The sequence below is a fragment of the Canis lupus genome, chromosome 8, assembly GCF_011100685.1.
Source record: "Canis lupus familiaris isolate Mischka breed German Shepherd chromosome 8, alternate assembly UU_Cfam_GSD_1.0, whole genome shotgun sequence".
NCBI lineage: Eukaryota > Metazoa > Chordata > Mammalia > Carnivora > Canidae > Canis > Canis lupus.
This window is the reverse complement of record NC_049229.1, coordinates 44,702,946-44,725,395: the sequence shown is the minus strand read 5'-3', so window position 1 is coordinate 44,725,395 and position 22,450 is coordinate 44,702,946. Positions and strand designations below refer to the sequence as shown.

At 46.9% G+C, this 22,450-nt stretch overlaps 1 protein-coding gene across 1 annotated transcript in view; it reads left to right on the top strand.

The window, feature by feature from the left end:
- The window catches only part of MAP3K9 (mitogen-activated protein kinase kinase kinase 9), a 74,766-nt gene extending 67,674 nt beyond the window's left edge, over window positions 1–7,092 (top strand). Inside the window, exon 12 of the mRNA XM_038545107.1 lies at window positions 836–7,092. Coding sequence (XP_038401035.1) covers window positions 836–1,320 — 485 coding nt within the window. The 3' untranslated portion in view covers window positions 1,321–7,092. The remainder of the gene's footprint in view (window positions 1–835) is intronic.
- The last annotated feature ends 15,358 nt before the right edge of the window (window positions 7,093–22,450 follow it).

Below are 22,450 nucleotides of genomic sequence, written 5' to 3'. Positions count from 1 at the left end.
GTCCAGCTACAAGGCTGTGCCTGGGCATAGGCTTGCCTTCTCCATCTGACACGGAGCCACCTGGGCATACATGTCCTAGGTCTTTCCACCACCAGACCTTGCTCCCTAGAGACCTAAGTCTGACTCTGAAACCCCTCTCACCCAGTAGAAGACAACGAGATGGCAATTGAGATTTCAGTGATATTTGAGTATAAATGACATTGTATTTTTCCTTCCAGCATGCTCCGCCCCTCTTTAGATTTTTGTTGTTGTCCTGAGATATGTGTCCTCTTTGGGAAGAGACCTTATAAGTCATCTTCATATTTGTGATACTTAGATTTGTTCTTGCCTTACATGTTTATTCCCTGAATAAACTGGGAATGAACAGACCCTTCCTTAAGTCATGTGTCAGCAAACTTTCTTGGTAAAGGGCCAGATAGTAAATATTTTAGGCTTTGTGGGTCGTCTGGTCTCTATGGTAACTACTCCACACTGCTGCTCTAGTGGGAGAGCAGGCAATAGGTGTGGCTGTGTTACCATAAAACTTTATTTACAAACACAGGGTGGCCTGTGGGTCGTAGCTGTGCCTTAAGTTTTTTTCACTATAGATGTGACCCCCATATGTCACATTATTATTTTATTATCAGATACAGTGCTCATGGCCTTCTAGTTCACTACTGTATCCCCAGGGCCTGACAGCACACTACACTGCACATAGTAGGTGCTCATTAAATATTTGTCACTCAGTTTAGCCCAATGAACAGGGGTGTGGCAAATGTGGGGAGGGGGCAGCGTATATCTGGCTCAGCAATGTGGTGCCGTCATCTGATGCCTCTCTCTTTGTCTCTTTGACCAGGAACGTTGAAAACCCCCAGCCCCAGCCGAGACCCAGGTGAATTCCCCCGTCTGCCTGACCCCAATGTGGTCTTTCCCCCAACCCCAAGGCGCTGGAACACACAGCAGGACTCCACCTTGGAGAGACCCAAGACCCTAGAGTTTCTGCCTCGGCCACGTCCCTCTGCCAACCGGCAACGGCTGGACCCTTGGTGGTTCGTGTCTCCCAGCCACGCCCGCAGCGCCTCCCCGGCCAACAGCTCCAGCACCGAAACGCCCAGCAACCTGGACTCGTGCTTTGCTAGCAGCAGCAGCACTGTGGAGGAACGGCCTGGACTTCCAGCCCTGCTCCCATTCCAGGCAGGACCGCTGCCCCCTGCCGAGCGGACGCTTCTGGATCTGGACGCAGAAGGCCAGAGTCAGGACAGCACTGTTCCGCTGTGCAGAGCTGAACTGAACACACACAGGCCTGCCCCTTATGAGATTCAGCAAGAGTTCTGGTCCTAGCGTGAAAAGGGTCGGGGGCGGGCAAGGGGGAAAGCAGGAGTTAGGGGGAGCTGGCTGGCACAGCCCTTTCTCAGAGTTGGACCCCCTGAAATCCAGCCCTACTTCTTGCACTGATAATGCACTTTGAAGATGGGAGGGGTGGAAGCAGGACCGCTTTAGAGGGTCCCCTGCCCTGCAGGGCCTTTCCACCCATGTGCCCCGGAAGGGGCTGTGGCCACCGGCTCTGGCTGTGTAGGGGAGGGTGGGGTGCGTGCATGTCCCCCACCCTCCACAGTCTTCCTCGCCTTTAGGGTGACTCTGCAGGGTCACTCAGCCAAATCTGTCTGCTGCTCCCTCTCCTCAGCCCCCTGGGTAAGCCCAGAGCCTGTCCTGGAGTCCTTTCGTTAGCCCTGCGTTCAGCCTTCCCAAACACCAGTATTGGATGTCCCGTGATTGATTTTGCTCCTCTTCCACGTTCTTCCCCAACACCCATGAATTAGAATCCCATTCATGGGAGATAGGAGCTTTTCTGTGTCCTAAGCCCTTACATGCCAGCTGGAGGACAGAAGGCAAGGTGCCCCGGTGTGGGATGCATCTGTTGCTGGACCTGGCACATCCCTGCTTGCACTTCCAGGTGCCCCGCCCCCCCCCCCTTTATTTATTTGAGCCTCATGGGGACCTGCCTCAGTGAGAGCTGGGGAGGGGGAGAAGGGGTTAGGAAAAACAGTCAAGTTGCAGCCAAGAGGGTAACAGAGTCTGTCCTGGTTCCTTTTGGAAACATGCAAATAAAGGCAGAAACCAGCACCCGTTGGTGGCACCCATCTCCTACCTGGGGTCTGGACACGGCCAGACCAGTTTCTGCTACCAACGTGCTCATCCCAGGGATCGTTTCTTGGGAGACTCACTTACTGGTGCCAGTTCTGAAGCCAGAGACGAAGTCCCTGTGTTTGTCCATTTTGTTACCCGATCTTTATGTGTTATGCCCTCCCCTTGGTCTTTCCCCTCCAATCCCTACAATTGGTGGACTTTGGGTTATGTATTTGGTTGCTAGAGACTTTGCACTGCACCAAAATAGCATACTGGTGGTGTTGGGGTGGGCGGCTCCCGGACACTGGGAGCTAGAACTGTGGGGATTTCTCAGCCAGGCCATCCATTGTGGGATGCCCTTGAGGCAAAACGGAGCCTTAGTGGTACCTGCCGCAAATGGATATGGTGAGGCGATGATGTTTGTAAGCCCCTGACATGTAAGGTTTGAGCCCTGGGCACTGCCTACTGACCATGGCCTCTTGCCTCTTGCCTCTGTGTGCAGGTGGCCCCTGATGCTGGGCTCTGGACCCTCAGCAGGGTAGGAAGGAGAGCAGAGGCCAATCCTGAGTTTTCTGGAATTTGTTTCTTTAACTTGAATGTTGAATTGCTTCTGCAGCTTTCTCCTGTGCACCTTCACTCTTCCACTTACCCTGAGGCCTCCTCAGTCTTTGTGTGGGACACACATAAACTTGATTGGGAGCAGAGCCTTAGGTCATGCTCCTCTAGCCTACAAACTCTCCAAATGTTGCTTCAGTGTCCTGTATTGTGGAGTATTTCCCTGGGGATGTTGTAGGACCCTTGCAGGCTCCCTGTGTTTGCTGCCTGGATGCTGGAATGGGGAGAGCAATAGAGCTGGCTCCGGTGATACGTATGGTCACTGCTCGCTCTCTCTCTCTCTCTCTGTAACTGATAAAGTCCCAACCTGGGAATGAATAAAGGGGTGACCTTGGTTTCCAATTGCTCCTTGTTTTATGAGCTCACTGGCACTTTGGTTCAAGCATCCCCTCGCCCATCTTGGGTGGGAGGCACTCTTAGTTTGTCGTTGCCTGGGACTTTGCTGTTGTGTCTCATCTCTCCTTTGCTTTGTTCAGTGAAGACTGTAAGAGATGATTTTTGCCTTCATCCCCTCACCCCTTGGCTAGAAGGGGAAACAATGTGAATCCTATCCACAGTTCCAGCCAACCAAGTGACTCCCTTTCACTCTTGATGGGGAGAGGGCCGCAGATGGTCTGTTCTGTGCCCTTCCCTGGCCTCTCCATAGCCCCAGTTCCTAAGTCACTAACACATCTGAAAACCGTTGGCTCCACTGAATGGCTCCACATTCAGCCCAATCCAAACTGTGCTGGCTCTGGACGGTGCTCTGTGCTCTGATGCAGTTGACCGTTTTCTACTTTTTGTTATTTTTTTTAGGCTGCGGCCTTTTTTTGGAAGCGGTAGTATAACTGTCGTAGTGTGTGCTGAATCGTGGCCACTTGGCATTGAGAGGTTGAACCCATTTCTTACTCTTCCATCCAGAGGGAAGACAAGGGAAGCCTGGGTCGGCTAAGGGTAAAATTGCACCTGCAAGAGGCAGAACGGGGTTAGTGAAGCTGCTTCTGTGAGCTCGCATGAAAACAAGAGATCTTCCTCAGCTGCCCCAAACCCCGTCTCTGGTGGGCCCCTGCCTGCCACACTCTCTGCCTCTGTGAAGTGAGGCTTGGTTGGATAAGGATCCTGTATGGTAATGGCTTTGAGTTGCTTCCTATGCACTTCTGCTCCCTGGTCTCTGTGGTCATGATCAGGAGCAAGTCTTGAAGCTGGGATCAGGTCCTACATTGGTGTCAGCCAGCATTTCTCTCCTGGTCTCTTCCCTCCTCTTCCCTTGGGAACACTGCCCTTTCCTCTCGGCAGGTGCTCACTACCTGGAAGATACTGCTCTCTGCTCTTCCTCCTGGAACCTTCATCTCCTTCTACTGATTCTAAACAGGATTATCCTCTGTTTACCCCCTTGGGGATCCAGGCCACTGCCAGGGGTTGAGTGGATATCCCCATCATCCCCGTGCGTTATTTCTAAGAGGCTTTGGTGGATGCTCTTCACTCCACATCCTTTAGAAATCTAAGGGTCTGGTAGTAATGATGAAGGTGGCAGTGATGATACCTTACAATTTGTCAACTCAGAATAGTGTGACCTTTACAAAATGGCATCATTGTCCTTCTGATATACTTGCTGGTGGAGAAAAGGAAATGCTTAAAGAAGAAATTCAAGGGAAGAGAAATTGAAAAGCTGCTTGGACTGGCTGCTGAGGCGGGCACCAAGCTCTTGAGACCTGAACAGGACGGCCCTATTCCACCTTCTGCTTTGCTCTCTGGCCTCGGACTCCTCTTTTAGCTCCTCTCAGGTTTCTTTCCTGTAAAAGCAACCATAACCTGCTTCCCTGTCAAGGGCAACGAGAACATGTATCAGAGCGGGTCAGTGAAGCACGCGGCTCCCTGCTGGCCATTTGGATGAATTGCTGAATTAACAGTGTGGTTCTCACCACTTTTGCCTCTAAGAGATTTGCCTACCGTTTCTTCCTTTGGTTTCTGGAAGAGTAGTGATTTGGGGTTGGCTTAGCAGGACTCATGGGGGCTGTGGTCAGGCACATGCATTTCTGCATTTATGTAGCACCTGGTGTTCATTAGCATCCTTTCCCCCACCTACCTTGTCAGGCTGGTCCTCACCACTAGTGTCTTAGGAAGGAAGAACCAGGAGATGGGGAAGTGTGGAGGCGGCACCAGGATGACATTTTGGGGTCTCACATTTTTTAGGAGTCATTCCCAGAGTCTGCTTTGTTTAGAGTCTGGAATCAGGCCAATTCCTGGAAGAATTTTGGTGAGAAGGTCTGCTGGCCCTTGAGACCTATGTCCTGGTGTGAGGTTCCTGACAAGGGCCCCTTTCCCTCAGACCACGGATGCTCAGGGACACCATAAGACACCCCAAGGGCACCTAGGTGTGGCTTGTGTCAACACTCTTGTTCTTCAGTCCCCACACTGGAGGGCACCTCCCCACCGCCTGTCCCCCCACAAGGAGGGAGACACCTCCTGAGCATCAGTGACTCTTCAAGCTCGCTTTTAACAAAAGCACAGAACAGCGGACTCTGAATGCCGGATGGCTGTGAGTGGTACGTTTCAGGGAGCTTTGACCTCTTCCTCGTGAGTTCAAATCAAGCCTATGCTTTTGACCCAGGTATGTGAGGGCCCACCCTCAGGCAGGTTAGAAACACTCCATTGCCTCTTGAAGGATCGGGGGAAGCAGCAGATGTTGCCCTTTCTGAGTGCCAGGCTTTTCCTGAAAGTTTTGCCAGAGACTGTGGACCTGGGTCAGAGGTGAGAGCAGCTTGAAGCACATTGTGACCATAAGCGACCATGGTGGTGGGAGTGGCAGGAAAGTGGTGACCTGAGCTGCCTACGTACTAGTTGTATGAAGTTACAAATGTTTCTTCCCCTCTCTGAACCTCTGAGCCCAACCAGGAACTGAGGATGCTATCTTCCCTACCTGAAGCACGAAGCCCTTTAACTTTAAAATGTATGATGATCCTGGAACCCAAGGTCCAGCACTGATGAGCCTCACCTTGCTAGATGGCTTCCCTTTGTGGAGAAAAGTGTGTGTGTGTGTGTGTGTGTGTGTGTGTGTGTGTGTGTGTGTGGTTAAGTCAAAACCAGTTGAATATTGGCAGTTTCCTATGGTTCAACCTACAAGGCCACCTGCCTCTCTCCTTGACTTCAGGCATGAGGATGACTTCTTGTCAAGCTGCATTTATTCCTAGGAACACATTCCCAATGCTCTCTTCTTTCAGACAAACCATCGCTTTCTTAGATTAGGAATCCTAATTAGTGAAAATCCACATTAGAAAGGAAAACCCACTGCTGCTTCTGGGAGTCCTCAGGCCCTAGCACCTTCCTGGCTTCACCTGGACATTCGCCATCTCAAGCACTGGCGTTTGAAGGCAGGATGCAGAGACTGGAGTCCTGGCTAAGTAACAGGATTCAGGTGCCTAATTAACCTGACCCAGCTCTGGGCTCCTTCCTGGTTGGCTGTGCAGGCCAGGTGAGCCTCTCCTCAACTCCTTAGACTGTTAACTATTTTCCATTTATCCTGATGAGATACTAACAGCAGCCCCCTCCTTTGTTCGTTTCTGGTCTTGGGCCCTGGAAGCACCCTGGCCTCCCTAGGCTGCTCAGGGAGCCCTAGCATTCGTTGTTCTGAAGGTTTCCTTACTTTGGAGCCAGGAGGACTGGTCATCCTGATTCTTACTGCCTGTGGCTCCCCATGCAACCCCTGCCTGTAGCCTTGCCCTGGGTCTTTAGCTCACCACTGCAGCTGGGGTAGAGAAGAGCCATTGTATTGAGTTGCATGCCCTTGGCACCCATTTGGAGCAAAGAAGGGAGGTGATGAACTCGTCAACTTTCTCTAGTTTTCCTCACTGTCCATCCTAAACACACACACAGACGCGCACGCCCACTCGCTTACACACTCACATGCTTGCACACAGATTTAAACTATCTTCTGGAGGTTTAAGGAAAAAGGTTTTACTTGGTTTGCAGAAATGCTTTCTTTGGGATTTTTTCTCCTTGTTAGAGCCTTTGAGTCCAGGTAAAGTGAAAGTTCACATATGTGTTCGTTTTTGTTCTCTGTAATGAGCTACTGGTCTTTATCCCTAGGCCTTCCCTGCCCCAGTGTCTTGTCCATATGTCCTGACCCTGTGTCCTTGAATTCCCATTTTGCTTTGGGATTTAAGTTATTGTAATTTGTCAACAATATTTAAAAATAGAAAAGTCCTGAAGAAAACTTACCAGGTTCTTTTCTTTGGCTTTTTTTTTTCAAGGTACTGTAAATTGTTAACTAGGGATGCCAAGCAGGCTTGGTTCAATGGCTAAACCTCTTACCGTATTACAGTGTAATGCTGATTCAGCCTGGTCCCACCACCAGAGCACACACAGACTTGAATAAAACTGTTACAACAATGACTTCTGGTTTGTTGAGTGCTTTGAAAGCATACCCTTTCCCCTCTTTCTCATTAAACACAATGTCCAAGTAACTGGCTCTTCCTGGGGGATTTCCATACGTAGAGAAAAATAAAAAACTATGGTGCAGGGCAGCCTGGGTGACTCAGTGGTTTAGTGCTGCCTTCAGCCCAGGGTGTGACCCTGGAGGCCTGGGATCAAGTCCCATGTCGGGCTCCCTGCATGGAGCCTGCTTCTTCCTCTGCCTGTGTCTCTGCCTCTCTCTCTCTCTCTCTTTCTCATGAATGAATAAATAAATAAAATCTTAAAAAGAAAAAAACTATGGTGCAGAAAAGGGAGGAGCCTCCCTTCAGGCCCTGGAGCCCCCAGCTGGACCACAGGAGCCCTTCTGGCCCATGGCACCAAACGTCACCTGCCCAGATGGTCCCGTCTCTTCTCACAACTGACTTTTGCACAGGCTACAGATTTGGGCTTTCAGAACCCCCAGCAAGCCTGTGCTGTCTTCTACTCCTATCATCATCCACCCTGATGTTCCTGGTGAAGTTGTAAGTGGAGCTAAGAGGGCAAACACAAATGGAGCTGTACACTTGTAGACAAGATTTGCTGACTGTGAGGAGAATCTTAGGTTTCCGTGTAGTCTTGATGCTCTCAGTGGCACTTGCCAGTTGTGTGCCCTTGGGCAAGCCACTTCACTGCTCTGAACCTCTTCTGGAGCAAGTTGACCACCAAGCAGCTTTTGTGCCTTCACTTCTGGGAGTATATGTTAGATGGAGCTGAGGGTGAAAGCAGATGGGAAGACGCCTGTTGGAGGCTATTCTCCCTTTCTTAGTCTCCTATTTCATCATTCAGCTGCATGGAAGACGCCTTCTGAAACTTCTATATTGACACTCTCATGCTTTAGTGCTGTGACTCTGTATCTCATGCCATATGGCTTAGCTTCATCCTCTGCAACCCAGGAGAGGTGACAAGTTCAGTTCTATGCTGGATGCTGAGACTGAGAAGAAAAATGACTTTTGGTTGAACTTCAAGGTGAGTTTGTCTAGGGCCCATGTAATCTTTAGAAAGCAGATTGGGCTAAGATGGAAAAATCCAAACTCCTTGCTAGAGAAGATGCCATGAAAGGTGCCATATGCCGTGTGCAGTCATGTGAATTGCTCCATGTTTCTGGAAAGCAGTTTGGCCGTGTGGCATTAATTCCATAACATGGGCCCAGAAATTGAATTCAGTAATAAACACTAGCTACAGTATGCCCAGCACTGTTAAGACTTGACCTATGTTATCTTATTCACAACATCTCAACATCTTTAAGAGCAGACCCCATTTTATCTCCATTATATATTGAGGCAAATGAGGATCAGAGTCAAATAATATGCTCAAGGCCACACAATTATGAAACGGTGGAACGGTTAGAATCTTTCTGATTCTAACATCTGCACTTGTATCACAAGATGAGTCAGATGAGGGATGTCTGGGTAGCTCAGTCAGTTAAGCCTCTGACTCTTGATTTTGGCTCAGGTTATGATCTTAGGGTCATGAGATCGAGACCCACATTGGGCTCCCTGCTCAGTGAGGTGTCTGCTTGTCTCCCTCTCCTGCTCTTCCCGCCCCCCCCACTCTCTCTCTTAAATAAATAAATCTTAAAAAATAAATAAAGTGCTCCTTATTTTTGGAATTTTTAAGACTTTTTCTTACATAGAATATATGTTACTTCTACATTCGGCAAAAAAAAAAAAAAAAAAAAAAAAAGGTGAATTCCGTAGTTTGGGGTATTTTCCCATGATACCAGGTTCTCCTGCAGTTGTTCCAGAAGTCTAGGCCACTTGCTTGAAGGCTGCTCCCTGCCCTGAGTAATGCAGCAAGGTGACTCCAGACCAGGGTCAGGATCAGGACAAGCTTCCAGGTCCTAATGGAATCTCCCCTGACCCCTTTTCTCATTTCTTCCTCCAGTTTGAGAGATGATGCTGAAAGGGTGAGTCATCTGCAGAATGCAAGCAGATCCTAGTGAGGAGACAGGAACAGAGGAAGTTCTGGAAGGAAGTACCACGGAGGTCTCCTAGAGGGCACAGCTTGTTAAGAATATCGGGTCCTGGGCGGGCACACAGTATGCTCTTACACTTGCAACACACCCACACAGCACACAGACCTCAGCACAAGGAGCTGGGCTGGGGTTGGGTACACCGCACCCTGTTTACTTGACTGTGGAATGTGCTTCATTCAAGGCTGGGACCCATGTGCTAATCCTCTGATCCCTGCGGTTCCCACCCAATCTAGTCTGACCAGCTCAAGTTGGAGAACATGTTTTGGCAAAGGTGGGTGGAGTCAGGGGTTGTCTGCTGCTCAGACCTGCTCCTCCTCTCAGACACTGGTCACACTGTGGCCACCCAATCAGGAGAGCCCCCTGCAGAGTCTCAAAGGCAGGCACTGGAGGCTTCTTTGTGATCAAGGGAAAAGGGGAGGGTTGGGACACCCCAATGTCTGTAGCAAGAGTTCCGTATTCTTTAACATGGCCTTGAGGGTCCTTCACAATCTGGTCCCAGCCTAGCATAATTTCCCTGCCCCTAGCACTTCCTCACACTCAGACTGTACCCTTCCCTGTTTCCCATAAGATTTAATCTTCCAGGAACGGAGGCCTCCTGCTGGAGAGAGCATTACCTTCTTTATGAGCAGATGCTCTTCTACCTACCCAGGTGTCTAGGCTGACTGTAACCTGATGAAGTGGTTGGATTTGGGGTGGGAGAGGCAAGAGAGCATTAGGCCAGGGATGGAGGGAAAGAGTAGAAAAAGAGACGGGACCCTACCCTCTAGAACACCACACTCTCCCTGGTGAGACAGAAAATGCTGGCATGCACTGCACACAGCAGGACTCCTATGACAAAGGCAGTCCTGGGGGCCACGGTCAGTGAGCAGTGGCCTGTTAAAGAGGTGCCAACTCCCATCATGCTCTGTGCTTTACCCAACCTGGAAAGAGAAGAATCACCCTTCCGACCCATGCTGACTGAGGGCCTACTCTGGGTGGCGATTCAATGTGATAGGCAAATTCCAGTCCTGTTGGGGCCCAGACAGGTCGATGAGGGATGTGTTCTTGAGAAGATAGGATGTGGTAGGGGGCAGTGGTGGCTGGAGAGGCCTGCCCCATCTGAGGGCATCCACCAAAAAAAAGAGTGCATAAACACAGCCCCCCTGTACTTTGAACTCTGAGAGTGGATGAATGAGACAGAAAAGGGCTGTTGCCTTTTAGGAATGTACCCTGTAGTGGAGAAAATCAGTTGAGGCCACAAGAAGGGCACCGGGGGAGTACACACAGGGTTTGTGGGGGGCGGAGGGAGGAAGTGGGGTCTAAGCTGAGGCCAGAGAAGAGTAAGATTCGGCCCCTGGGTGGTGATGGTGGCGGGGATCCCAAGGATGATTCTTGCAGTCCCTGTGAAGGGGCTTTTTATTCTCTGCCAGATAGCTTCTCTTGCATTCCTCACCTCACAAGGCACTTAGTTCTTGTAGCCTTGTCTTTATCCTAAGTGTTGGGCTTAGGTAATAAACCTTAGCAGAGATGGGAGGTAGAGTGGGTGCTTCCAGCTGGGATCCCCTGAGCTGTTTAGTTGGCTCCAGCATGAGGGGGACCGTGGATCTTTAAGGAGGCTTTCTGTGGAGAACCAGAAAAGGGTGTGGCAGTGGGGAATAACACATGGGGTGAAGGGTTTGGGGCACAGGGGGTCTTGACCCCCATCTCTCGGCAAGTGATATTAATGACAGGCTATAACAGCCCCTCCCTCCTTCCTCTGGCAGCGCATATTGAGAGGTAGAGCAACAATTTTCAAAGTCTATGGATTTTCAAGTCTATAGACCCCTGGGGGTCTGCAAGGTCAAAACTATTTTTCCAGTGATATTAACTGTTATCCTTTTGCTGTGTTGATAACTGCACCAAGAGTGCCAAACAGTGGTGCATAAAACTCCTGGCACCTAAGCACGTGTCATGGCAGGAACGCCAAACTAGACTGTACTTGTACCCTTCACCACCACGCACTCACAAGAACGGAAATGCCAGTTTCACTGAACAATGTTCTTGATAATACAGGAAACATTATTAATTTTTTTGCATCTTGATTCATGAGTACATCTTTTTAAAATCCCATGTGATGAAATGTAAAGTTCACATAAGGGCCTTCTGCAGCAGATGGAAATCCCAGGGTTGTCTCGAGGGAAAGCACATATGTGATTGAGTTGCCAGCTGAACAAGTTGCCATTTTTTCATGGAACGCTGTTTTTACTCGAAAGATTGATTGTCAAGCAAACTATGGTTATTTGGGCTTGACGACTTGGCAGATACTTTCCCGAAAATGAATGAAGTGAGACTGTTACTTCAAGGAAAACAGACGACACTATTTGTTCCCAATGATAAAATTCAAGCTTTCAAGTGAAAAGTACGATTTTGGAAAACTTGAGTCTGTCATGAGCTTGACAACTTCCCCACACTTAAAGCCTTTTCTGGTGAGATCAGTAGTGTAGTGATATTAATGAATGTGATTTTGATGTTCTATAATGAAATATGTCAACATTTGCAAGTTCTCCATAACTCATAAACTGATATTTTCCATAGGACAATGGCATAAAATCATGCATCAAAAATCTATTCAAAGTCCAAGATAGGGGCACCTTGGTGGCTGAGTGATTGAGCATCTGTCTTTGGCTCAGGTCATGATCCCAGGGTCCTGGGATCAAGTCCCACATCAGGCTCCCCACAGGGAGCCTGCTTCTCCCTCTGCCTATGTCTCCGTCTCTCTGTGTCTCTCATGAATAAATAAAATCTTTAAAAAATAAAATAAAGTCCTTTGATGTATCTTGGACTTTTTTTTTAAGATCAGAGGATTTTTTTAAAAAGATTTTATTTATTTATTCATGAGAGACACAGAAAGAGAGAGAGATGCAGAGACAGGCAGAGGGAGAAGCAGGCTCCACACAAGGAGCCTGATGTGGGACTCGATCCCAGGTCTCCAGGATCAGGCCCTGGGATGAAGGCGGGGCTAAACTGCTGAGCAACCCGGGCTGCCCAAGATCACAGGATTTTTTTAAATCCCTGGGATGCAAAGCTGGTTCAACACTCATAAAGCAATCAATATGATAGATCATATCAACAAGAGAAAAAACAAGAACCATATGATCCTCTCAATAGATGCAGAGAAAGCATTTGACACAATACAGCATCCGTTCCTGACAAAACTCTTCAGAGTGTAGGGATAGAGGGAACATTCCTCAGCATCTTAAAAGCCATCTACGAAAAGCCCACAGCAAATATCATTCTCAATGGGAAAACTCTAGGAGCCTTTCCCCTAAGATCGGGAACAAGACAGGGATGTCCACTCTCACCACTGCTATTCAACATAGTACTAGAAGTCCTAGCCTCAGCAATCAGGCAACAAAAAGAAACAAAAGGCATTCAAATTGGCAAAGAAATCAAACTCTCCCTCTTTGCAGATGACATGATATTGTACATAGAAAACCCAAAAGACTCCACCCCAAGATTGCTAGAACTCATACAGCAATTCGGCAGGGTGGCAGGATACAAAATCAATGCCCAGAAATCAGTGGCATTTCTATACACTAACAAGGAGACTGAAGCGAGAGAAATTAAGAAGTCAATCCCATTTACAATTGCACCCAAAAGCATAAGATACCTAGGAATAAACGTAACCAAAGAGGTAAAGGATCTATATCCTAAAAACTATAGAACACTTCTGAAAGAAATTGAGGAAGACACAAAGAGATGGAAAAATATTCCATGCTCATGGATTGGAAGAATTAATATTGTGAAGATGTCAGTGCTACCCAGCGCAATTTACACACATAATGCAATCCCTATCAAAATATCATGGACTTTTTTCAGAGAGTTGGAACAAATAATCTTAAGATTTGTGTGGAATCAGAAAAGACCCCGAATAGCCAGGGGAATATTAAAAAAGAAAACTAAATATTAAAAAATCAATGCCAGATTTCAGGTTGTACTACAAAGCTGTGGTCATCAAGACAGTGTGGTACTGGCACAAAAACAGACACATAGATCAATGGAACAGAATGGAGAACCCAGAAATGGGCCCTGAACTCTATGGTCAACTGATATTCGACAAAACAGGAAAAGCCATCCACTGGAAAAAAGACAGTCTCTTCAATAAATGACGCTGGGAAAATTGGACATCCACATGCGGAAGAATGAAACTAGACCATTCTCTTACGCCAGACACGAAGATAAACTCAAAATGGATGAAGGATCTAAATGTGAGACAAGAATCCATCAAAATCCTAGAGGAGAACACAGGCCACACCCTTTTTAAACTTGGCCACAGCAACTTCTTGCAAGATACATCCATAAAGGCAAGGGAAACAAAAACAAAAATGAATTATTGGGACTTCATCAAGGTAAGAAGCTTCTGCACAGCAAAAGGAACAGTCAACAAAACTAAAGACAACCTATAGAAAGGGAGAAGAGATTTGCAAATGACCTATCAGATAAGGGGCTAGTATCCAAGATCTATAAAGAACTTATTAAACTCAACAGCAAAGAAACAAACAATCCAATCATGAAATGGGCAAAAGACATGAACAGAAATCTCACAGAGGAAGACATAGACATGGCCAACAAGCACATGAGAAAATGCTCTGCATCACTTGCCATCAGGGAAATACAAATCAAAACCACAATGAGATACCACCTCACACCAGTGAGAATGGGGAAAATTAACAAGGCAGGAAACCACAAATGTTGGAGAGGATGTGGAGAAAGGGGAACCCTCTTACACTGTTGGTGGGAATGTGAACTGGTGCAGCCACTCTGGAAAACTGTGTGGAGGTTCCTCAAACAGTTAAAAATAGACCTGCCCTACGACCCAGCAATTGCACTGCTGGGGATTTACCCCAAAGATACAGATGCAGTGAAACGCTGGAACACCTGCACCCCGATGTTTCTAGCAGCAATGTCCACAATAGCCAAACTGTGGAAGGAGCCTCGGTGTCCATCGAAAGATGAATGGATAAAGAAGATGTGGTTCATGTATATAATGGAATATTCCTCAGCCACTAGAAACGACAAATACCCACCATTTGCTTCGACATGGATGGAACTAGAGGGTATTATGCTGAGTGAAATAAGTCAGTCGGAGAAGGACAAACATTATATGGTTTCATTCATTTGGGGAATATAAAAATTAGTGAAAGGGAATAAAAGGAAAGGAGAGAAAATGAGTGGGAAATATCAGAGAGGGTGATGGAACACGAGAGACTCCTAACTCTGAGAAACAAACAAGGGGTAGTGGAAGGGGAGGTGAGCAGGCAGATGGGGTGACTGGGTGATGGGCACTGACGGGAGCACTTGACGGGATGAGCACTGGGTGTTATGCTATATGTTGGCAAATTGAACTCCAATTAAAAAAAAAAAAATGCAAGCGGGGCTGAAAACCACTTCACCAGATCTGAGCTTCCCCAAATGTAGCATGCACATGAACCATCTGGAGAGCTTGTTAAAACACACGTTCCATATACTGATAAGCTCCCAGGTGATGGCTGGTCTGTGGACCCCACTCTGATCAGAACTGCACTGTGTGAAGTTGTGGGGAATATACAGATAAATAGGACACGACTAGGACTGAGAAACACACAGGAGAGGGGAGCGCAGATAGATACACAGATTGTTATTGTGATATAATGTGCTGAAAGCTACTGACTTCTGATCTCATGAAAAAAGTGCTGCAGAAACCCAAAGGTAGGATACCCCAATGGCTGAGGAGACTGAAGGCCACGTAGAAGAGGCTGTGGTTAAGTTTCATCTTGGGAGATGGGTTGGATTTTCATTAAATAAATTTTTTTAATTTAAATTCAATTAGCCAACATATAGTGCATCATGAGTTTCAGAGGTAGTGTTCAATAATTCATCAGTTGTGTATAACACTCAGTGCTCATCACATGTTGTGCAAGATGAGTTGGATTTTCCCAGGAGGATGGTAGAAAGGGGGATGGGGACTTGTGCTGGCCAGTGTGGCAGCCACCTTATCACAAGGGGCTCCTGAGTACTTGAAATGTGCTGTCCGGATTGTGGGGTGGCATGTGTGCAAAACACATACCAGGTTTCAAAAACATGCTATGAATTAAAGGATGGGGAAAAAAAGATTTTATTTATTTGACAGAGAGAGGATAAGAGAGTAGGGGGGTGGGGAGAAGAGGGTGAGGGAGAGGGAGAAGCAGACTCCCCGCTGAGCAGTGAGCCCAATGTGGAACTTGATCCCTGAGTAGAAGGCAGATGCTTAACTGATTGAGCCACCCAGGCCCCCCTAGACCAATGGATTTTAATATAGCATCGTACAAAAGTTCATAGATACGATTTCAGATTCCACATTCCAATTAACCTTTAAAAAAAACATAACTTGTTGAGTGTTGGTATAGTATCAAAAAAGAATACTGACAAGTATCTGAAAAAGCTATTAAAACACCCCTTCTTTTTCCAACTGCATATCTGTCTGAGGCCAGATTTTCTTCATATGTTTCAACCAAAACAAGATATTTCAACAGATGAATGCAAAAGCAGATATAGAATTTGGCTGTCTTTTATGAAGCCAGCCATTAAAGAGATGCGCAAAAATGTCAATACTGATGCTGCGTTCATAGAATTTTTTTGTTTTGGGAAACATGGTAACTTTTCATTAAAATATGTTATTTATGTGAAACTCTTAACAAAATAATTATTTTCATTTTAAAACGAATCAACAGGGATCCCTGGGTGGCGCAGTGGTTTAGCGCCTGCCTTTGGCCCAGGGAGCGATCCTGGAGACCCGGGATCGAATCCCACGTCAGGCTCCCGGTGCATGGAGCCTGCTTCTCCCTCTGCCCGTGTCTCTGCCTCTCTCTCTCTCTCTCTCTGTGACTATCATAAATAAATAAAAATTAAAAAAAAAATTTAAAACGAATCAACAGATTAAAACCTTTTTCTTGGGCAGCCCGGGTGGCTCAGGGGTTAAGCATCTGCCTTTGGCCCAGGGCATGACCCTGGAGACTGGGATTGAGTCCCACGTTGGACTCCTGCAGGGAGCCTGCTTCTCCTTCTGCCTGTGTCTCTGCCTCTCTCTCTCTCTCTCTCCGCCTAATGAGTAAATAAATAAAATCTTTTAAAAAACCCTTTTTCTTGGTTTTACTTTCAAATTAGATAAATATTGTGGGTACAATGCATGACCATGTGCAGGCACTCTTTTGGGGTCTGAAAGTACGAGAGGATTTGAATCACCACCAGATGGCGCTAATGGGAACAAAGAGGAGGTGGGGGTGCGGAGAGGGAGAGGGAATTAAAGTGGGATTTGCAGTAGTGAATTTCATAGTGAGAGATTTCCTAATAGCAATGATATTTGTACACTCCATAGGAAAAAGAGTGACAGGCCCAGGACTTAATCAGTGGGTTTTCACAATCTAAATTAGATAGGCAGATTTATGCCAAATAATATGTTGGACCTTTTTTTTTTTTTGTCTTCTAACAAAAGCCAAGCACATTCCTTGGAGAAGCTCCCTGCAGCCCGGGGAAACTAAGCAGATTAAACTGAAAGAGCTCAGTCTTTTCCATTTTGTGTTGCTAATAAGATAACATTAATCTCTGGGGTTTAAGAGTGAAATTTAGGCAGATTCATTCCAGCAAGGAGAGCTCTGTGGAACCTCACAGCCTGCCGCTCCTTCCCATAGGCCTTTGGAAGGCCAGAGTGGAAGAGGAGGTGGTAGTTGGGGTGAGGGTGGAGAGAAGATCACCTCTCAGGGACTTAGCTGGCCTCTGGTGACAAAACAGTATAAATGTCTGGGCTTTGTTTTTAAGGAACTATAAATGGGCCTTGGGAAAACTTGAAGCCAAATTTATGTTTCTTTCAAGGGCAGTGTGAAATAGCTGACAAAGGATAGAAATCTCTTCCAGAGGTGACGTGTTTAGTGGCAATGCTCTTTTAAGGGTCACCAGTGAAAGGAGCCAGACCTTCAGCTTTGGGCTGGCTTTCTGAATGCGTTTATCAGTTGCTAGAGAAGTGGGTGTAATGTGGTATGGACTCCTTCCCCTCTAGGCTGGGGTTTACATGTGCCCTCTGACAGTCATTCACTCATTCATTCATTGACTCATTTCTATCTACATAGTTTAGAGCTTGCTCCCTGGGTGCTAGGCACCAGGCCGGGTGCCAGGTCTGCAATAGAGGCTGAACCAGACATGGTTCCTACCCTTGGGTGGATTTGTTTGAGAAAACAAGTCAATACTGAAGAAATCTTAACATTGTCATGTCACCACCACCACAAACTTTTAAAAATGTTTCATAGTCCAGGATGCCCTGGTGGCGCCACCTTTGGCCCAGGGCAGGATCCTGGAGTCACAGGATGGAGTCCCACGTTGGGCTCCCTGCATGGAGCCTGCTTCTCCCTCGGCCTGTGTCTCTGCCTCTCTCTCTCTCTCTCTGTGTGTCTCTCATGAGTAAATAAATAAAGTCTTAAAAAAAATGTTTAGTAATCCACTCAACTTGTTCCCTAGCAAAACTATCAATACCATCAGCCAAGCTGAATGGTCAATTTTCCACATGAAGATGGAGATGGGCGTTAATCTGCTAGAAAGAGTGGGTGGGGTGCTATTTTTTTTTTCAGATTTAATTTATTTATTAAGAGAGAGAGTGAGAAGCGAAGGGGCAGAGGGAGAGAGAATTTCAAGCTGACTCCGAGCTGAGTGTGGAGCCTGATGTGGGGCTCTATCTCACAACCCTGAGATCATGACCTGAGCTGAAACCAAGAGTCAGACACTTAACTGACTGGGATGGTGACCCTGGAAGTGAAGAGAGGGAGACAAATATTCACCATCTCTGAAGTACAACACCCAGGTCTTACTGATAAATAATGTGGAAGTTCCATCCCTGAGCATTTCTGTGGTGCCTCCTTTGCTCTGGGCAAAGTGGTAGCATTTGCCCGGGCGGGTGGGGGGGGTGCGGAGTTCAACCCTGACCATATAGTGGCTTGCAGCTCTCATACGAATGCATTATGGGGGGTTGAGCACCTGGGTGGCTCAGCTGGTTAAGCGTCTGCCTTTGGCTCAGGTCATGATCTCAGGGTCCTGGGATGGAAACCAATGTAAGACACCCTGCTCAGTGCGGAGTCTGCTGCTCCCTCTCCCTCTACCCTTCTCCACCCCAATCCCGCGCACGTGTGGATACATGTTCTCTTTCTCTCAAATAAATAAATAAAATCTTTAAAAAAATGTGTAGTTGGGGCTAACATCTGTTTGGGATGATATACAAAAATGAGTGCACCGGGTTCAAGGTTCCCTGTCCCCTGTTATTCTGGCTGATATGTCTCTTAGGCACCAATTTCTGCTCATCAACCTAGAAAGGTAGGAGAAGCAGAGCTGATTTATGAATGAAAAGTAATCAAGGCTGGAACCCAAAGTCTCACTTTCAATTTTCAAAGCCACTGATGACGCAAAATCCACTCAGCATCCCCAGAGCAATCCAGGAATCTTGTGTTTCTCCGCTGGGAAAAATGGTAGCACAGTGACTTGGAAGCTCCGGGTGGGAGTGAGCAAAACTGTTGGTGTGAATGGCACCTGACCAAGGGGCTCTTGGCAGAAGTTGGAGAGTGATGCACAGGCATTAGGGAACAGGGGACTGTTTGGTGACAAGCATTAGTGTTACCAGGGAAGTGGGAGACCAGCAAGGACAAATTCTAACAAAATATTAGGAGCCTGTCTGTTCGTTTGTTTTTAATTGCAGAGAACGTGGTTGCCAGGATTTTAAATTGTAGTGCTCTAGGCATGTAATTAAGCGAGAGGGCTTAGTTGGCACCAACTGGGATGCCAAGTTGTTGATGCAGCTTATGAGAGTGATCTTCTGATATTAAAATTCAGAGGCTGAGTGTGTGTGTGTGTGTGTGTGTGTGTGTGTCCTTAGCCCTATTTGATGTTTTTCCTTAGAGTTCCCAAGCTCCAAGTAAAAAGGACCAGCCCTCTTAATGTTTTTGTTTTTTGCTTTGCTGCCGGTGGGAACATTCCCATCTAGGCCTCAGATTGGCCTGCGGCAATGATGCTCTCAGCTGAAGGAGTTTCTGGATCTGAAACAAAGGTGGGTCATCTCCGCTCCATCGTGAGCCATCCCATTCATTGCAAAGGCCCCATGTAATCTCTTCTTCAATTAAAATCACAGAATTTGGGGATCCCTGGGTGGCGCAGCGGTTTGGCGCCTGCCTTTGGCCCAGGGCACGATCCTGGAGACCCGGGATCGAATCCCACGTCGGGCTCCCGGTGCATGGAGCCTGCTTCTCCCTCTGCCTGTGTCTCTGCCTCTCTCTCTGTGTGTGACTATCATAAATAAATACAAATTAAAAAAAAAATAACAGAATTTTAGAGCTGAGTGTGAGCCTGGCCTTTATCTTCCCACTTTATCTATGAGAAATCTGAGGGCCAGAGTGGTAAACTGACTTGCTCAAGGTTGCTGTGCTGGTGGGTGCTATCAGAAAGTGACCGGGACCGAACCAGCACTGGACTGGCACGAGGTCTTCTCCGGTGTAACCCTGACACCCTCTGTAACGACAGAGCAGTCTCCTCTCCGTGGGCATGAATTCGCACCCTCTGACACAGGTCCTGCGTGCTGACTCTGCTGCAGAGCTCTGATGGAGAAAGAAGAGGAAGGTATTAGCCAGGTAATTGAACTGCTTTGTGAAATGGTAGAAAATTGTCACTTTTCGCGTCGTGGGGGACCATGTCACCATGGCAAAGGCAAACTTCCCAGTGGGCTGTGATGGCCTGCAAGAGTTCCTGCCCCCTCCTCAAGGTGAGCACTGTCCTCTGTTCAGCTGTGCCAGCACAGGCCCATCACATCAGGAAGGTACTGCGATGGGAGCCAGCCCTTTCAAGAGGTTCTCTTTGATCCTTTCTAGCAAGTCCCTGGGGCAGGGGAGGGGGGCAGATGGAGGTCCTATTCCTAGGATAGAAGAGGAAGGCACTCCTGAGAGTGACCAGGAGTCAGACCTGGCCTCCTGGCCTCCCCCCACCTCCTGCACTCTGTCCATTTGGACCTTGCTGCTACTGCAGATGGAGGCTTTAAAGGAGTCTCAGTTGTCTGTTCTGCAGGCCAGTGAAGGAGGAGATTCTCCACGACTCCTTATTTGAGGTGGATAAAGGTAAAGTAGCTGAGACTCTTTGGGATTGAAGAGCATTTGTGCTTTTTGCTTAAGGTGACCATGTCCTAGATGTCTTGGGAGCCCTGATCTACTGAAACTTATATTCTGATATTTGGTTCTGAAGATAGAGATACAATACTGAGTTGGAAATGGAATCCTTCACTCCCTTCCTGGTGGCTGATGTTGGACTACACAAAGCCCTCTCTGGAAAGAACAGAATCAACCTGACTCCCCCCCACACCCCTGCAATCATACCAGCCTATCATCTAGGGAGCCTGTGATGGGGACCAGCAAGGCAGTGGGTATGTCTGAGCATGAGTTTGGAAATCAGTTCTGGGTTCAGTTCCCAACATCCCACACCATGATTTACAGTGTTTTATAACTTCATCTCCTACTGCTCCTCCCTGTGCTCCTCTGCTTCTGAGCACTACCCAGCGTGGTCCCTCTAATACTTGGTATCTGCCTCAGGGCCTTTGCACTTACACTTCCTTGCCCTGGAATTCTTCCCCCAGAGATCCACATGCCTATATCCTGCCTTCTTCAAGACTGTAGTCAATGTCATCAGGTAGAGGCCTTCCATGGCCAATCTCTAAAATTGCAATCCTCCCATGCCCTTATCTTATCTCCTTCCTCTCTTTGTTTTTCCATAGCACTTATGACTCCCTAGCATAGCGTGCCCTTCCCTTAGACTTTTGTTTATTGTCTGTCTTTCCCAGCTACAACAGAAGCTCCACCTTTGTTTCAGATCCAGAAACTCCTTCAGCTTTGTTCACTGTGATATGCCCGTGTCTAGAACAGTGTCTGGTGATTGGCAGGAGCATAATGAATTTGCATGAATACATAAATTTGAGCTAGTAACCTACCTCTCTGAGACTATGTCCTTCCTCTCTTAAAAGGAAGGTGTGAGGGGTTAAATAAGACAACTGTTGTAGATAAAAATAATAACCAACACAAATTGCCTCTTATTCAGTGCCAGTTCTTAAACGTTCCAAGTGCTTACTATTATATATGGATTATTTTATCTAATCCTTCTCCCCAATCCTGTGAGGTATTTTGTTTTATCTTCATTTTACAGAAGTTGAACCTGAGGCTTAAAGAAGTTGTGTTACCTACCTAGGGCCACACAAGATTCAGGTCTACATGTGTCTGAACCCCAAGCCAGGACCCTTAACCTTGCCAACATAATGCACAGGGCCTGGTACATAGCCATGGCTCAATCAGCACTAGTTCTCATCTCCAAATCACTCAGTGAGTGAGACTTGTAATCTGCCTTTTTTGTGTGTGTGTATGAATCTGTCCTTTCCACTGAAGACTGACATCTCGGAAGCTTCCCTTGTTGTCAGGAAACAATGTGATACTGTTAGTTAACACATTAAACATAGTACTAGAAGTCCTAGCCTCAGCTCTAAAATAAAAGGAAATAAAAGACATCCAAATTGGCAAGGAAGAAGTCAAACTTTCAGTATTCATGGATGACATGGTACTCTAAGTATAAAGCCTGAAAGACTACACCAAAAAATGGCTAGAACTGTTACACAAATTCAGTAAATACAAAATCAATGTATAAAAATCTGTTCCATCTTCCATACACCAATAATGAAGCAGCAGAAAGAGAAATCAAAGGATTGATCCCACTTAAAATTGCACCAAAAACCATAAGATACTTAGGAATAAATCTTATCAAGGAAGTAAAGGATCTGGGCAGCCCTAGAGGCTCAGCGGTTTAGCGCCGCCTGCAGCCCAGGGCGTGATCCTGGAGACCCAGGATCAAGTCCCACGTCAGGCTCCCTGCATGGAGCCTGCTTCTCCCTCTGCCTGTGTCTCTGCCTCTCTCTCTCTCTCTCTGTGTCTCTCGTGAATAAATAAATAAAAATCTAAAAAAAAAAAAAGTAAAGGATCTGTATTCTGAAAACTATATAACACTTATGAAAAAAATTGAAGAAGACACAAAGAAATGGAAAAACATTCCATTCCAAAAATCACTTGGAAGAACAAATATTGTTAAAATGTGCTACCCAAGGTATCTACACATTCAGTGCAATCTCTATCAAAATACCATCAACATATTTCACAGAGTTGGAACAAACAATCCTAAAATTTGTGTGGAACCACAATGACCTCGAATAGCCAAAGCAATGTTGAAAAAGAAAAGCAAAGCCAGAGGCATAACAATTCCTGACTTCAAGATATCCTACAAAGTTATAGTGAT